This window comes from Cibotium barometz, chromosome 19 (assembly GCF_041138505.1).
Source record: "Cibotium barometz isolate CiBa-2024 chromosome 19, ASM4113850v1, whole genome shotgun sequence".
In the NCBI taxonomy this organism is placed as follows: Eukaryota; Viridiplantae; Streptophyta; class Polypodiopsida; order Cyatheales; family Cibotiaceae; genus Cibotium; species Cibotium barometz.
Genome location: NC_141064.1, coordinates 57,212,536 through 57,231,657, shown reverse-complemented (window position 1 = coordinate 57,231,657; position 19,122 = coordinate 57,212,536). Strand labels below are relative to the sequence as shown.

The 19,122-nt window shown below is 43.4% G+C and overlaps 1 protein-coding gene across 1 annotated transcript; it reads right to left on the bottom strand.

The window, feature by feature from the left end:
• Nucleotides 1-763: 763 nt before the first annotated feature.
• On the bottom strand, nt 764-5,392 carry LOC147628778 (uncharacterized). The gene is made up of 3 exons (XM_086813091.1): nt 3,494-5,392; nt 1,037-2,755; nt 764-970 (listed from the first exon to the last, which is right to left on the bottom strand). Exons 1-3 carry the CDS (start codon nt 5,390-5,392, stop codon nt 764-766), a joined length of 3,825 nt encoding a protein of 1,274 aa, XP_086669217.1.
• Between the last annotated feature and the right edge of the window lie 13,730 nt (nt 5,393-19,122).

Genomic DNA, 19,122 nt, shown 5'->3' with positions numbered 1-19,122 from the left:
TCACATACACATCTTATCACATCTTAACTCATCTTATCACATCCTAACTCATCTTATATGCATCTTATCACATCTTATCATATCTCATCCAAAAATATTCATAATCTGAATATTCTCTCTCTAGAATATTTTCTCTCTATGTCAAAACAGGGAGAGACGAGATCTCTTATATTTCTAAAGAGGAAATTGATTACAGGGGAAAGATGCTGGATATTTTGAGAGGCTGGGGAGGAATCTTACAAAACGACCACCTTATCACCACCCTTATCCAAGAGGAGCTAGGCCTAGTCACATATCGTATCCTACGTCATTTACCAACATACCCAGACACCAACGCCAACTCCTATCAACCAGGCTATCCTAGAAGTGCCTCCACCAGCTATGCCTGCTCACCTAGGTGATCTCGCAGCATTTGCTCAGACGATCGGACGATCTATTGCGGAAAACATGCAGGGCATGCTTGAGAGAGAACCTAGAAGCAAGGCAGTACAAGTGGCTAAGCTCACCCAGAACTTCAGTGGTAATGTGATAAGGCTTCCCAAAAAAGAAAAGATATGTGTGCGCTTCTCACCTCCCAACCAATATAGCCCATGAGCTACTAAAAATGGATGTCCCTTAGAGCAAATTCTCTCTTAGCTCCCATTCTCGCGCTCCTTGGCTAACCCCCGAGCTACGGACCTTGGCCCACTAGGCCCTTGCCCGTGCACACACGAATAATGTCCGGTCTAGGCCTAATTGCCTCGGACTAAATTAATGTAAATGTCTAACATTCTCTCCCCCTTCTAAGATCATCGTCCTCGATGATCAGCTGTGGGAAATGTTTACGAATCAGAGCTTCTGATTCCCAAGTAGCATCGGCTAAAGGAAGACCTTTCCAGGCAACTAGAAATTCTCGGAGAACGCGATTACGTAACCGCTTCTCTCTGCGATCTAGTATCTTGTCTGGACCATGGTCTACAGAGTCATTTTCCTGCAAAGAGATAAGACCATCAATTAGGTTATCATCCTTAGATATATATCTTTTGAGTTTACTAACATGAAACACCGGATGGACACGACAGTGTGGTGGAAGTTCCAACCGGTAAGCTACGTCACTAAGTTTCTCCATAATGGTCCAAGGTCCACAAAATCTAGGCGAAAGCTTAGGACACTTTCCAGTAAATAAGGATGTAGAATTTAATGGTACTTGAAGAAAAACTTTTTCTCCCTTTTCAAAAGATCGAGGAGATCTTTTCTTATCAGCATAAAACTTAGCTCTTTCAGCTGCTTGCTGAAGCTTAGTTTTAGCCAATGCTAGAGTATCTTGCATTCTTGCTAAAAATTCTGCCGCACTAGGACATTTCTGTGGTGTGCCTATAGTACCAGGAGTTAAGGGAGACATACCATAATTCATCTGAAAAGGAGATATACCAGTTACCTTATCAGGTCTATTATTATATGCAAACTCTAGCAAGGGTAAGTATAGATCCCAATCTGTCTGGCTATCAGATACATAAGCACGTAACATGTCCTCGAGTACTTGGTTGACCCTTTCCGTCTGACCATCTGTCTGGGGGTGGTCACCACTACTCATATTCAGAGTAACATTCAACTTTGCAAAAATATGTCTCCAGAAATGTCCACAAAAACGCACATCTCTGTCTGAGACAATAGACAAAGGTAATCCATGTAATCTAAATACATTCTGGATAAACAAATCTGCAACCTGTGGAGCTTCCACGGTATCCTTGGTTGCTATAAAATGAGCCATCTTGCTCAGGCGGTCAACTACCACCAAAATGGTATTTTTTTGTCTTTGAGTTCGTGGCAATCCCGTGATAAAATCCATGGATACGCTTTGCCAGTTAGATTCCGGAATTTGTAAGGGATGTAGTAACCCTGGACTTTTTACTCTTTCTGCCTTTATTACTTGGCATTGAAAGCATTGTTGGACATACTTGTGGACATCTCTAAATAGATGTGGCCACCAAAATGCCCGTCTAACAAGTTGAACTGTTTTATCTTGACCAGGATGCCCAGCACAGGGACTATCATGGTTCTCTTGCAAAACTTTTGTTCTTAGTTCCCGTACACAAGGAACATATATCTTTCCTTTCCGCTTTAGCCATCCGTTCTCAACTGAGAAATTGACATACGGACTTGGTGAAAGTCTTAGTGAAGAGGTAGACGAAGCTAAGTCCTCACTAGTATCCATAGTAGACTCGAGTCTGGACCTTATTGTCTGTGCATAAAGGTCCTCCAACTGTGCTTCTTTGATTTCTTGAAGTAATGAGTTTTCTAAAACTGTAAAACTCATATTATACATAATTCTAGATAATGCGTCAGCGACTACATTATCTCGACCTTTACGATACAAAATTTCCATATGAAATTCTTGCATCAACTCAGCCCATCTACCTTGTCTTCCTCGTAGATCAGGTTGACTGCAAAAATACTTAAGTGTATGATGATCTGTATATACTTTAAACTCAGCACCATAAAGATAGTGCCGCCAAATTCTGAGAGCATGTATAATAGCATACAATTCTTGCTCATGGACTGGCCAATTCTGTTGAGTTGGCGAAAGCTTCTTGCTTTCAAAGGCCACTGGCCTACCATCTTGGCTTAACACTGCGCCAACAGCCACACCGCTGGCGTCAGTTTCTAAGACAAAAGGCTTTTCTAGGTCGACCACTTTCAAAACTGGAGCTGTTGAAACTGCTTGTTTCATTGTATCAAAACTTTCTTGTTGAATAGATGTCCACAGATAGGGCACCTGTTGTTGCAACAAATCTGTCATAGGAGCTGCTATTAGAGAATAGAGCTCTATAAATCTACGATAAAAACCACTTAATCCCAAAAAGGATCTAAGTGCAGTGATATTTTCTGGCACTGGCCATGCCAATATCACGGAAACTTTTTTGGGATCCATTCTAATCCCATCTGCAGAAACTATATGACCTAGATATTCAATCTCAGTCAAACACAAGAAAGTCTTTTCCTTGTTGGCAAACAAAGTTGTTTCACGCAACGCTTGAAAAACAGAAATTAAATGTGATTCATGTTCTATGATGTTCTTGCTATAAACTAGCACATCATCAATGAAATCTACCACAAATTTACCCATGAATGGTCTTAAAATATCATTCATTAACATCATAAAAGTAGCTGGAGCATTAGTCAAACCAAATGGCATTACTAAATACTCATAGTGACCAAACCTGGTTCTAAAAGCTGTTTTATATACATCTTCTTCTCTTACTCTTATCTGGTGGTAACCACTTTTTAAATCTATTTTACTAAAAATAGTAGCACCACCAAGAGCATCTAAGAGATCATCGATCCTAGGCATAGGATAACGATGCTTGACAATAATTTTATTGAGTGCTCTGTAATCTACGCACATCCTAAAAGAACCATCCTTTTTCTTTACAAGTAAAACAGGCGAGGCAAAAGGTGAAAAACTCGAACGAATCAGGCCTTTACTAAGGTATTCATCCACCACCTTCCTAACCTCGTTCTCCTCCTTGAGACTCATGCGATATGGTGGTCTAGCAACTGGATTAGCTCCTGGAACGAGCTCAATCCTATGCTCCACATTCCTGCGAGGAGGTAAACCAACAGGTAAGTCAGTTTTAAATACATCTTCGAATTCAGCTTTTATCTTATTAGAAAGATCTAAAGCTGAGGTAATAAAACTACCACCAACTGTCGAGTCCATCCTTGGGTTTGATTTGGAAATATTTACAATATAACAAAAGTAAATATACTTACAATCTAACTTGAGCATCTTGGTAGCCTTTAAGAGTTTCGCTTCTGGGAAATCGGGTTCCCCGCGAATCAAAAGGCGTCTGCCACTATGCTCGAACTGGATGACGTGGGAAGAAAAATCTATCGTTGGCTTTTTCCATGCATGCCATTGCTTGCCGAGAACTAGATCGAATCTCGCAAGCCGTGTAATTTCAAAGTCCAATCTGTCCTCGTAGGACTGGATCTGGAATGGGAGTCCTCTGACTTGACGATCCCACACCTCTGTGCCCTTGCCGTCAGCTAGCTCCACTGTGTAGCTGTACTCTGAAGGCTGCGTTTGGAGCTTTAGCTTCTTGACAAGCCTGGAGCTAATTACATTATGAGTAGAGCCAGTATCAAAGAGGATCTTGACTGGCGTTGCTTGCACAGTCCCCTTCAATACTATAAGCTCGGTGTCTGGAAACTGGTAACCCTGCTGTGCCCCAGGAGACAATACTGCATCTGGAGCTGTAGGCACCTTCTTGGTTACCGAAATAGCTAAAATTCTTTTAGGACAATCTAGTGGAGTGTCATCCAACAAGTCATCCTCACTGTCCTCCGACACTTGCATTGGATTAACCATCATACTAGCCGTGATCTTTGACTTCTTTGGGCAATCTTTAAATTTATGCTGGCCCATACATCCATAACACAGCCCTTCCTTCATTGCTTTATCCCTTTGCTGCGGAGTAAGCATAGATCTATTAAAAGCCCTTTCCGCCATAGCAGAAACTTTTCTTTTGGTCCCCTTTGCAGTTTTGATCATATGAATCTCTTTAGTCTCTTTACCCCTACCCTCACCAGTGGATGGTAAAGTAGAAGAAGCTGGGGCCAAAAATCTAGGGGCACAAGTCCAAGAGGATTTCTGGCCTCCACCTCCCGAAGGAAATTTCTTGCCATCCTCAAGCACAATTGCTAATTCAATAGCCTCATTCAACGTAGAGCATTTCTCTTTGCGCACTAGAGGCCGAAGAGTTTCTTTAAGACCCAACACAAATTTATGAACTTGCAGGAAATCAGGAATATGCTCTGGCACTTTTAGCAAGACTTCCCGATACCTATCCGCATATTCTTGAACAGAATAGTTCTTCTGCGACATAAAGAACCAAGAATCAAGCACTCGACTGCGCTCATCAGGTGGCACAAAGTTATTATAAAATATAACTTTAAAAGCATTCCAGGTAACAGGCTCAGCTTTGTCCTTTTCTATCTTCCTCCACCATCGATGAGCCACATCGAGGAGGTTATACGTGGCTTGCTGAATCTTAGCCACATCATCATTTATATGGCACAGCCTAAAACATTGCTCCCACTTGGAAAGCCATTGTTCCACTGCATCTGCTGTGCGAGCTGCTGTATTGCCATTATATTTAGGCGGTTTAAGATCTTTAAGTTGCCACTTGGCTCGCCCCAAAGTAGGCACTGTAGCCGAAGTTCCTGGCTCTCCAAGACCGCCTTGATTGATTTCCTCATCAAGAGGGATGGATATAGACTTTTCTAATTCTTTTCCCCGCATTTCAGTCAATTCTTTCATTTGATTAAGAACTAATTGCATAGTGTTTTCCATAGAATCAATACGAGCAACCATAGTAGTCACATCAAGTGTTTCATCCTCGTCATGCATGGTCGAATCAGGCACATGTTGCTGTGAGGATTCTCCTTCCATTTTTTTTTTTAATGGCTTGATGAAAAGAGTATAGGAAAAACACCAAAATATTTACAAGTAGCAAACTGTCACACAAACACTAATTGCACTTGTAACTTCTGCATTTTATTGTCTTTCAATGCAATTAACCAGTATAACAGCATAAAATGCATGATAACCCCAAAAACTATGCATCAATTGCCCCAATTTTGCTCAAAACATGTGATTTTGATGCGAAACAAGTCCAAATTTGCCTTTTTGATGCAAAAAACCAGAAATTGCAGAGCCACAAATTGATGTGCAATTTACTCTATACACGCATATCCATGCATAAACACTGCCTGTGCACTTTATACGTGTACTAGAACACCCTTTTGAAGCATGAAAGAGTCAGAAACGCATATCTGGCTTCACGACTGGCTTCACGACGGACTGCAGCTTTCCGCCGGACGTCTGCAGCATCCTCAAATTTCCAGAAGCGCTGAGCGAGCTTGAATTGTTTGAACCAAAATCCCACATAGGCAAAGACAGCAGAAGGCAAACGATTTAACATGCAAAGCGTGGCCCCCCTTGCTTTCGAAGTAAACGAGAGAGAGAGCGCTCGTGGGCTGGTTTGTTGGGCGCTCAACGTTGGCCGCTGGCGGATGGTTTGTTGGGCGCTCAACGTTGGCCGCTGGCGGATATTCTGTGGTCCCTTCTTCGGCTGCTTGCGGCGTTTGCTATGGCGCAGCGCAACCCATCCTTTTCCCTTTCTTTTTTTTTTTTTTTAATTCAACCTACTGCACCGTTCACAGCTACCTACTGCACCGTTCACCGCTACCTGCAACGTTCCAGACGCTCCGATACCAAATGTGATAAGGCTTCCCAAAAAAGAAAAGATATGTGTGCGCTTCTCACCTCCCAACCAATATAGCCCATGAGCTACTAAAAATGGATGTCCCTTAGAGCAAATGCTCTCTTAGCTCCCATTCTCGTGCTCCTTGGCTAACCCCCGAGCTACGGACCTTGGCCCACTAGGCCCTTGCCCGTGCACACACGAATAATGTCCGGTCTAGGCCTAATTGCCTCGGACTAAATTAATGTAAATGTCTAACAGGTAACGAGGATGTTAGGAAGCACATTGAAGTCTTCGAACACGTGTGATTCCTTGGAAGAGCACAATGAGCTGCATAAGTGTAAAGCCTTAGGCTTAACCTTGAGTGGGAAGGTCGGAGATTGGTATCGAACCTTAAGGGTTGAAGAGCGCACTCACTACCCCTCTCAAGAGATTGTTCTTGAAAGAATACATACGTGAGGGTGTGCTTTGGGGAGTAGCATCTCAACTCCAAAAAGCTGAACGCGAGGAAGGGGAGTCAGTGAGAGACTTTATAAGTCGATTGAAGCATCTAAATTCTCGTTGCACTCCCGATGAGCGCTTCAATAATAACCAACTGCTCGATAGATTCATCCGAGGATTGCGCCACGAGGACATATACAATGGCCTAGTCATTAGAGGTCTTACAACGTGGGAAGCAGTCACTGCCAATGCAATCCAGTTAGAAGACAACTTGATGATTGCAGGTAAAAAGGTGTGTTCGGAGACAAAATCTGTTAGTTCGCAAGTATCTGGGCACGAGCCAATGACGGTAAAACCTATTGCCAAGGAGCCCAAGATATCCGAAATGTCTGTGGGACCGACCTTACTAAGGCTCTCCAAGAATACTTTAGGGGTGATCGAGCTCCTCAAAATAGCCATATGTACCCAAGAAGAGAGCAACAATGGTGTTCGGTCTGCTTAGGACCACATAGCACGAGTGAATGTCCCACATTTAGAGTCAGATTCAATGGGAATTATAATGCATGTGGTAAGTATGGCCATCAATCTAAAGATTGCCTAGTACTTAAGCGAATGTTGGCAAATCAGGCACCACTGGCCTGGTCAAACACACCTCAAGTACCCGCGCTAATGCCTGCACAACCTGTCGAGCAACCGTCACAGCACATCGTTCCAAGGAATCCGAATGTAGTCCAGTCTGTGCCGTTACCCACCGCCAGTGCTAGGACCACAATCTCCACATCCAAGGATTACCCCAATAAACCAGATGGGTTGTGAGTCACATAGTGCGTGTGGGGATTATGAAGAGAAGATAGACCCCACTGCTCCATACGGGATTGATACGTTTGAAATGATTCCCCAGTGCTACATGGAGGATCATTTCGGGCAAGTCAAGCATGTATATCAAGCGGCTTCTCTCGCCACAAGAGGCCAAAACCTTAATACCTTGGCAAGGAGACCACCTCTTCAATGCTACGAGTGTGGTGGACCGCATCGTGTAGCAGAGTGCCCTAATAGGCTACAGAAGATCGCTACTACTCAGATGCAACCAAATCAAGGGAGCACATCGAGAATGCCGGTACTCACATGTAATCATTGTGGCATAGATCATTTGATTGCTCAATGTCCACATAATCCTAATGCACCCAAGATTACGCCATTGAATTTGGTTGAGGTCACCAACCAGGCACGAGGAACCACACCCGTTATACCCGTGAATGTAGTTACACGGTCAATGCTTCAAAATCAAAACTACATTCTTGAGGAGAGGGATACTACATCAATTGCTCGAGCAAAGAAAAAGAAAAAGCGGCAGAAGAGATCACTTAATGCCACGAGCTCCAAGCCTAGTTCAAAAACTAACGTAGGGACAGGAGACGACCCCGTGTATATGAATGATCCCGAAGATGATTCCGATTCAATAGAAACCATGGGGACCAAAGCCACTACCTTAAGGGAGGATCCCACTCGGGAGCTCAATGAAGGAGAATCAAGCGAACACATAAATCAAGGGAACAAAAGGAAACTTCCTCGGCTCCACAACCAAGTCAGCTAATGCCCTCTCGGCCACCCAAACTAACTGAGACTCCCAAAGACAAGCCACGTGGGCCAAAAACCCTCAAGAAAAAAATTGGAACTTACACAAACCCAGTTGAGGAGATTGAACAAGTGCAACACTTAAGGGGTTTGGTGGAAGAAACACAAAGAGAACTGGAGCCAGCAGACCCTAGAAGAATCAAAATTCCAGACACAGTGTTTCCTACGCAAGTTCATCAGCCTCACAGGAACCATAAACCGTTAGCTATACCTAGTATCATTCGGGAAGAAAGTGAGGATAGGACATCAAGAAGTGGGCAAACACCCTTTTTGCTGGAAAGAATGTTTAGTGAGGGAATGCTTGACCCCATTGAAGAGGAAGTGATTCCATCTTCACTAGTCCCTAGTCAAGGGGCGATATCTCAAAAAGTACCGTTGAATGTGTCCAAGCTAATGGATTTCATGTCCTCTGAAATCAGAACCACGATCATATCCAAATTATACGGAGATCCTGAGCTATTCTTAGCTCTTCGGGCATTTCTCAATGGAGAACTAAAGGTGGGGCTACCACAATTTGCAAATATGGATAGACCCGACACGCTTCAAGATGAAGGGGGATATTGGGATCTACAACCCAACCTAGATGAAGAATCAGTCGTTGAAATATCTGTTAACAAGTTAGGACAGTACTTTGAAGGTGACGAGAAGAGCCATATGTACCCAAGAAGAGAGCAACAATGGTGTTCGGTCTGCTTAGGACCACATAGCACGAGTGAATGTCCCACATTTAGAGTCAGATTCAATGGGAATTACAATGCATGTGGTAAGTATGGCCATCAATCTAAAGATTGCCTAGTACTTAAGCGAATGTTGGCAAATCAGGCACCACTGGCCTGGTCAAACACACCTCAAGTACCCGCGCTAATGCCTGCACAACCTGTCGAGCAACCGTCACAGCACATCGTTCCAAGGAATCCGAATGTAGTCCAGTCTGTGCCGTTACCCACCGCCAGTGCTAGGACCACAACCTCCACATCCAAGGATTACCCCAATAAACCAGATGGGTTGTGAGTCACATAGTGCGTGTGGGGATTATGAAGAGAAGATAGACCCCACTGCTCCATACGGGATTGATACGTTTGAAATGATTCCCCAGTGCTACATGGAGGATCATTTCGGGCAAGTCAAGCATGTATATCAAGCGGCTTCTCTCGCCACAAGAGGCCAAAACCTTAATACCTTGGCAAGGAGACCACCTCTTCAATGCTACGAGTGTGGTGGACCGCATCGTGTAGCAGAGTGCCCTAATAGGCTACAGAAGATCGCTACTACTCAGATGCAACCAAATCAAGGGAGCACATCGAGAATGCCGGTACTCACATGTAATCATTGTGGCATAGATCATTTGATTGCTCAATGTCCACATAATCCTAATGCACCCAAGATTACGCCATTGAATTTGGTTGAGGTCACCAACCAGGCACGAGGAACCACACCCGTTATACCCGTGAATGTAGTTACACGGTCAATGCTTCAAAATCAAAACTACATTCTTGAGGAGAGGGATACTACATCAATTGCTCGAGCAAAGAAAAAGAAAAAGCGGCAGAAGAGATCACTTAATGCCACGAGCTCCAAGCCTAGTTCAAAAACTAACGTAGGGACAGGAGACGACCCCGTGTATATGAATGATCCCGAAGATGATTCCGATTCAATAGAAACCATGGGGACCAAAGCCACTACCTTAAGGGAGGATCCCACTCGGGAGCTCAATGAAGGAGAATCAAGCGAACACATAAATCAAGGGAACAAAAGGAAACTTCCTCGGCTCCACAACCAAGTCAGCTAATGCCCTCTCGGCCACCCAAACTAACTGAGACTCCCAAAGACAAGCCACGTGGGCCAAAAACCCTCAAGAAAAAAATTGGAACTTACACAAACCCAGTTGAGGAGATTGAACAAGTGCAACACTTAAGGGGTTTGGTGGAAGAAACACAAAGAGAACTGGAGCCAGCAGACCCTAGAAGAATCAAAATTCCAGACACAGTGTTTCCTACGCAAGTTCATCAGCCTCACAGGAACCATAAACCGTTAGCTATACCTAGTATCATTCGGGAAGAAAGTGAGGATAGGACATCAAGAAGTGGGCAAACACCCTTTTTGCTGGAAAGAATGTTTAGTGAGGGAATGCTTGACCCCATTGAAGAGGAAGTGATTCCATCTTCACTAGTCCCTAGTCAAGGAGCGATATCTCAAAAAGTACCGTTGAATGTGTCCAAGCTAATGGATTTCATGTCCTCTGAAATCAGAACCACGATCATATCCAAATTATACGGAGATCCTGAGCTATTCTTAGCTCTTCGGGCATTTCTCAATGGAGAACTAAAGGTGGGGCTACCACAATTTGCAAATATGGATAGACCCGACACGCTTCAAGATGAAGGGGGATATTGGGATCTACAACCCAACCTAGATGAAGAATCAGTCGTTGAAATATCTGTTAACAAGTTAGGACAGTACTTTGAAGGTGACGAATCTAATGCGACCCTCCCCATTACTACCAAGGGATTAACTCTAAAGGGAATCCTTGATGGTGGTGCTGGCGTGAGCATTGTGACTAAAAACTGTCGGGAATCTATGGGAAGACCTCGCCTTGAAGTCACAAACATAGTGGTTAAGATGGCAGACGGAACCATAGCTAAACCTATTGGAATGTTAAGGGACCTTAAGAGATCAAGGTTTTGGGATACAAGGTAAAACATACCTTCATTTGTAATGGATTTCTCCAAGCATCCTATGTCATATCAAATGATCTTAGGATGTCCTTTCATGAGGGAAGCACAAATGGTGCATGATTGGTCGAAAAACCATGTCTACCTACAATTCTAGGACTCTGTCATTCGAGTTGATCTCGAGAATGGTTGTGCACATCCCTTAGGAAGCAAGGTTATCATTGATAATCGATCGGATACCACTATTCACTCCGCCCCATTAAGGTATTGCTATACATGTAAAAAAGAGACTGATGATGGGAAAGATTCTCCTTATATGGATGTCCTACCGGGTATGACTGAGTCGGATAACGTGGATTGGGTACACCTAGCGGCAACCATAGACACATGGGGAAATAGAGGCACAAGTTGGGTAACACCTGAGGGGCAAGATATGCCACCGTTAGTGCCAATAAACATGATAGGTGTTATGCACTGATGGCGAGAAAGCGGCAACCTCCACTGACACTGACAGTAGCGAAGACTCTGACCAATGTAACTCTGAGTATGAATCTCAAGAACAAACTGACTCTGAGCCTGATGGGGGGGATGAATCAAATATGCACCCAAATGTGGAAGCAAGGTGCTCAAGGCCTAGGACAGTGACCTCCTACGATTCATCCGAGAGTGAGGGGGACACAAGTGAAGATCGACCAAGTGAGTTCGAATCTGATAGAAACAAAAATCAAAAACTTGGTAAGAAGAAAACAAGACATAAGCGTCAACGCTATCGAGCTAAGGTGTGAACCACAATAAACAAGGAGAGGTCCACCGCAGAATGGCTTAGTTATGTAAGAGCTATTGATGCTCATCGGAGAAGTTAGTGGATAATTGGGGACAATACCTCCAAAGTGTCATGTGGTGTATTCCGCAACCTCATGACGTCGCCCAATTAGAAATCGAAGAGAAGCCGAAACTAAGTTGTACTGCAAGAAGGCGGCAAAACCAAGAGTTAGCTCAGCAAAACAAAAGGAGGTGGAATTGAAAGAAAAAAGCCTGGCACAGCAAGAACCAGTAGACTTACACCCCGCACCCGAGCATTTCAAATCATTCACCCACAGGGGAACGTCAAATGGTCTACACAAAAGCCCAACGAATGCCTACCAATGGGAGTAGCGGTGTCTACGATGGCCCTGCGCGGGTAGTTAAGGAGATAGACTTAGCAGATCCAGGTGAGGAGTCTAAACCAGTTTTTATTGCTCAAGACCTCACCCAGTCAGAGGAAGCTGCACTTAAGAAGCTTCTTAAACAATTCAAGGACATATTTGCTTGGACATATCATGATATGAAGGGTGTTCCACCCTCTGTGGTGCAACACACGATTCCAATGATTAGCACTGCTAAACCAGTCCAGCAACGTCCCTACCCAATGAATCCTAAGTACGCAAAGATTGTACAAGAGGAAATTGAAAAGCTTGTAAAATGTGGATTCATATACCCTATTGAGCACTCAGAGTGGGTTTCTCCGATAGTCATCGTACCAAAGAAGAATGGGAAACTCAGAGTGTGCGTTGATCTCAAAAAGGTTAATGCAGCCACCAGAAGGGATCATTACCCCTTACCATATTCTGAACATGTGCTTGAAAGAGTGGCAGGCAAGGAGGCATATAGCTTTTTAGATGGGTACTCGAGTTACAATCAGATCACAATTGCAGTCGAGGACCAAGCTAAAACAGCATTTATCACGGAGTTTGGAGTGTTTGCCTTTCGTGTCATGGCTTTTGGCTTGACCAATGCACCTGCAACATTCCAACGATTGATAAACACGGCCTTTAAGGAATATCTAAGGGACTTCTGTGAAGCTTTCTTAGATGATCTTTGTGTTCATTCCTCTTGGAACGAGCACTTGATGTGTTTACGAAAAATATTTGAAAGGTGTAGATTATATCACATCTCATTGAATCCTTTCAAATGCCAATTCTGGGTTAAACACGGAGTTATCTTAGGGCATATAGTGTCCAAAAATGGGATTTCCACTGACGAGAGTAAAATCAAGGTCATTCTCCCACCTACCAACTATAAGGGAGTCCAACGCTTTATGAACCATGTTGGTTATTATCGAAGGTTTATTCTATTCTTCGTCAAGATAGCTCGACCATTGTATAAGCTTCTCATCGAGTTTATTTGGACCGAAGAATGTGACTGTGCCTATGAGCTATTAAAGAAGGCCTTGGCAAGTGCTCCAATCTTGCGAATGCCTAACTGGGATTTAATCTTCCATGTGCATATTGATGCATCAAACTTTTCTATTGGGTGTGTGTTAACTCAACCCGGAGAACACAAACTAGACTACCCCATTAGCTTTGCCAGTCTCGCTAGTTGAACGATGCTGAGATGAACTACACCACTCTATGGAGCGAGAAGGGTTGGCAATGATATATGCAGTAAGGAAATTTCATTATTACCTCCTTGCCACCAAGTTTGTTTTCTATGTGGATCGTCAAGCATTGTTGTATCTAGTAAACAAACCATGCTCCACAGGAAGAATCACACGATGGCTATTGATTCTTCTTGAGTTTGATTTCACTGTTGTTGTGAGACCTGGCAAAAAACATGTTATGGCTAATCATTTGTCTCGCATACCTAATAGTGAGGCTCCTACGGGAGTTGATGATGACTTACCTGACACTTCCCTGTTCATGGTGGAGACAATGCCTGAATGGAGTGAGAAGATTGTTAACTTTTTGGTTAATGGCTTTCCACCCAAGGAGCTTCGTAAAGATCTAGCTCGAAAGCTGATCAAAGAATGCGAACCCTATTGCCTGATAGCCGGGACTCTTTATAAAAGAGGAAAGGATGACGTTCTTAGGCGTTGTGCCCGAGAGGATGAGTATCTATACATTTTGCAAGAGGCACATATGGGCGTAGCCGGTGGTCACTTCTCAGGAGACAACTACGCGAAAGATCTTACAATCGGGGTATTGGTGGCCCACTATGTTCCAAGATGCATCACTCTTTGTGAAGGGTTGCGATGAATGCCAACGATATAAGAAACCCCAGCGAAAAGATCAGATGCCCCTACATCCGATCAAAGTAAACCAACCATTTGAAAAGTGGGGTTTAGACTTTGTAGGTCCAATTAGCCCAGTGGCCCGCAACACACAATCTCGCTATATTATTGTGGCCACTGACTATATGACCAAATGGGCTGAAGCAAAAGCGACACGTAAGGCAGATGCAAGGACAACAGCCAAGTTCCTCTTTGAAAATATAATCACACGCTTCGGTTGTCCTTTTGAACTTGTGAGCGACAATGGTACGCATTTTATAAATGAAGTGATTAAGGAGCTCACAACAAATTTCATGATATCCCATCATAAATCTACTCCTTACTATCCGCAAGCGAATGGCCAAGCCGAGAGTACCAACAAGACCTTAATCTCTGTTTTGACAAAGACAGTTGAAGCTCATCGCACGGATTGGGATCTAAAGCTTACAACAGCTTTATGGGCCTATCGTACTGCGTACAAAGTGGCTATTAATTGCACACCATTCAAAATGGTATATGGCCAAGAAGCGGTCATGCCGTGGGAATTTGTCATTCCTAGTCTTCGTGTCTCTACTCAAGAGGGTTGGGATGGTAATCCATTAGTAGAGCATCTATATATCCTTGAGCGGCTAAACGAAGAAAGACAATTGGCTATGTACAATGCCCTTGTGGAGAAGGAGATAGAAGGAAAAAATGGTTTGATCGCCACCTAAAGGACAAGGACATCAAGGTTGGGGATAAAGTCCTAATGTATAGAGTGCAAAATGAAAAAAAGAAGCTCAAATATGCTGGAAAGGGACCGTATAGAGTATGTGAAATTACCCCGCAAGGTACCATCAGAGTGGAGACTCTCGACGGAGTTGAAAACATTGGATTCCTTAATGGGAGTAAATTCAAAAGATACTATGACCCCCTAAGCCAAGAGGAGTTATATGCAATCCATCAAAAGAAGGCAGCTAAAGAACAAGCTGAGCTTAAGAAAATACAAGCGAGAGTTGAAGCCAAAGAACGTCAACAGCATACTAGGCACCAACGAGAAGCCAACTTGGAAATTACGCAAGCATTTTTCGAGGAGGTAGACGAGGATTCACTGGAATCTGGCCCGCCTCTAAGATACCCAATTGAGTTGCAGAGTCCTTACAGGGAGGTGCTGTATAATGCATTATTGGATACAGGAGCTCAACACAATTTGCTATCATATGGCATGTGGTGTCAACTTGGAAAACCACCTTTATCCAAGAGTGCTATCCAAGTTAAAGGAATCAACAAGAAGAAAACCCCTGTCTCAGGAATTCTGCACACTCCGGTTGCTTATGACAAGGGGACCGTAATCCAAAGCTTTTTGGTTATGCCTGCGGGTACCATGGAAGGGACTGTAAACTTAGGGCGCAAATGGATGATGGCCACCAAGTGCAATATCGATTGGGCAACCAGACGTGTCACAACGCAAGAACCAACACTCAGTCTGACCGCTCAAAATCTCGCTCCTAAGCCATCAACTCTGGACAAAATGCTAGAAAATGAAAAATCACAAAGTCCAGTGGCAAAACCATCTTTGATTGTTTGCCACCCCTCTAACGCTTCAATGCTAAGAGTGAAAACATGCAGGGTGGTCTCTAAAGCTCCGCTTACTATGCTAAAAAATATATTCAAATGGGTCCCTAAAGCTTCGTTAACAGCTACTTCCCCAGCTCAATCTCGTTCAGACAAGAAACCTCGTAGGAAGAAAGCAGCTACCCACCCGAGAAAGGGCAATGTGACATCACGATGGATCCCTAAAAAATTATTAGTAGCCCAAGGGTATTACGAAGGGAATGACCAGATTTGGGTTCCTAAGCATAAGCTGAATCCCTCTACATCACCTGTAAAACCTTGCAAACCAAATGTTGCCACCCGAATGACAATTCAAGACCGTGGTAAAGGAAAGGTAACAGAGTGCTCCACACCACTTCTTCCAGAGCTAGTTTGGATTCCCAAACGATATCAATCAATACCACCTAGCTCAGGAAGGGGGGAGCCACATGAAGCTTCTAGCTCCTCATGCCAGGCACACGCTGATATAGAAGTTTCTACATGCTCTACACCTACTCTTCTCAACACCCAACAAAAGACCGATGAGTCTACGTCTCCCCTTGTAATAGTATCGTCGGAAACCATTTCCTCCATTTGTCAATGGGAGCGTACACTAACATCTCTGCAATTGGATGTAGCCACAAGGGTCATAAAAAGCTATCTGCCCACATCACAACCTATGACCCGCTGGACAAGTTGGTTCCAAGAGGCTGCAACATCATTGCAGAAAATATGATCTACCCAAGGAAAGGGGGAGCATGTACTCACGCTCGACATTCTATTGCTTCCTCCCTAACCTTCTCCCCTGCCCATGTAATTGCCAAATATATATAGCTTCATACATAGAAAAGAAAAGAGAAAAACAAAAAATAGTAAAAAGAGCAAGAGCACAAAAAGAGGAGAAATATCCGTAAACAATCAGGAACTAGATTGACCTGTCATAAACCTACTCATGCTATATCTGTGTTTGCAGATATGGCAGATGCACGATCATCATACACTTCATCCACTCCCACCCTTGGTGAGAGGTATCATTTGTACCTTTCTCAGATATTTCACATGTGCTATCCTGTAATTGAAACTGAATGGGATCATATAGATGTACTAGCCAGAGAGGAAAATGTTGAGGAACTAGAATGGCTTATTCGCCTATTGACCATGACTGACCCCTACTCATATCCCCGATAGCCCAATGCTTTCCTTTTCCACAAGATGACTATCCTCGCATGGTTACATTCTTGATGAGTTTATGTGGATGGGAAAATGAAAAGAAAATATCTGACAATGATGAATGGACGGATGAAACTCATGGCACTACTGAGGTTGACTTTATTTATTTGGATAATGCGGATAGAGGCTTAGCCTTAGGGCTAGAGCCAGGACTCTACAACATCCTCTTACCGTATCCTCAGTAGTAGTGTGGTGACTGGTAGGTAGGTTAGTGTTTTCAAGTTTTTTCTAGTTTGGATTCCTTAAACGAGTCTTTAATTTTTCACACTGATGTGCCTCTCGAGGTATAGTGCTTGTTAGTTGGTTGTGCAGGTGGAAAAGTTTGAGGTGGGTTCGCTTTCAAGTCCTGAGATAGCTGCAATGCTCATACATAAATATCTCATCAAATTGCAGGCATTTTTCTCATCGAATCAAGGAGATCTCCAAAATACAGGTGTAATTCTTCCATACCCACTCTCTTTCATTTTTACTGTTCAATTAATTGCATGAGCTATAATGCATGACCACATGGAAATTGTCAATGTACTACTTAGTTTTTGAAGTTGCTTGACATGCTAGTGTAAATCATTAATGAGCTTAACTTTATTGGATATATTCCTAGGCAGCATGACGTCTTTAGTTAACCTTGGAATATTTCATTTTTACTGTTCAATTAATTGCATAAGCTATAATGCATGACCACATGGAAATTGTCAATGTACTACTTAGTTTTTGAAGTTGCTTGACATGCTAGTGTAAATCATTAATGAGCTTAACTTTATTGGATATATTCCTAGGCAGCATGATGTCTTTAGTTAACCTTGGAATACGATTGTCTTAGGTCTAGGGTCAAACCATCTTAATGTTTGACACCTGGCCATGTGTGTGTTGACCTCTAGGACATAGCTTTTACCCCTTTGTCGAAAGGATGCAAGACAAATTATAGTTCAGGAGCGAAGATCAAAAGACATAATTTTTTTTTTAAGCCTACAATAAATGGCAATACAAGTCTATGATGTGCTTTAATGTTGGCCTATCACCTTATTGATACTTGGTAGGCAAGGAGTATTCTACTCCAGACCGATGCCTTGGTTGGTAGGGGGTAGCCTTGCCTAAGGTGAACTAATAGATTCCTGGATAATGCCTTGTGTTAAACATGGTACCAGGATCGATGTTAGTTTTGCCTTAGGAAGGTCGCCATTGTGTGTAAAAATTGTCACGTGCATTAAAAAATAAAGGCAAAAGGCTCCTGTAACTCTGATGTTTCTTGTGTCCCTAGGCTCGCGATATTAACTTGTTCTTAGAGTAGACACAGTGTGGTCATCTGTTTATTTATTAAGCTTGGTTATTTTCCTTGACTTAGGCCAGTTATAAACCTTGATTAACCTTTGATACCTTACTAACTTTTGATTTACTTTCAATAATTTTAAACTCCTGTTAATTTGCTACACTAGCTCATTCATGTGACCCCTTACACTAAGTCTCATAGCAACATCCATTGTGGTCTAACATGCTTGAATTTATACACTTTATATCTTTTGAATTCCAGCGTACTTTCACTCTACTTCCCTGTTTTGCAGACGGTCTACCACAACAACCCTATCGAGCTTACCATACCATAGCTTCCGAGGAGACAGAATCTACATCAGGAAGGGGGGCATGTTAACCTATGTGACGGACATTGAGACGTACTATGTTTTACGTCATGTAATTAGTTTAACTATTCTGAGTCATGGGCCGGGCTTGTCGGCACCATATGCAAAGGATAAAGGGATTGGGTGATCACCGATGAGAGGCGCACCTTGAATATCAGCAGGGTAAGGGTTAGGATCGGCCGGCCATGTATGGACGCCCATGTGTGAACGGCCAAGTCACCTATAAGAGTCAAATGTAACCCTAAAACTCTCATTCTCATGTGTTGTGAATACAAGAGTGCTCTTGCCTTATCTTCTTGGTTTCCTTCTCCTGCGTGTGTGAGAGAGAGAGAGTGAGAGAGCGATCGAGCACTGTGTAGCGGCACGGCGGCGGCGAGGCGGTAGAGCGGCGACGGCGGCTCCTCCTTCACGGCTGCGGCGCGGGAATCCTTCATAGCGGTGGTTTGAGCGGTGAGTGACACACCTTTGCATTCTATTTGAGCTTGCTTTCCTGGTTGTATTCTTGTAGCCATTCGTGGCTCGCATACGGTGTTCGGCAAGTCCCCAGCTACGACCTGTGTGACAAAAGCGCACAAGTCTGAGTATATTAGTAGAGAAAATTATGAAAAATTGTTGGCAGCAGAGAGTGGACAGATGGGATGGGCAAATATTGTCTATGAGAC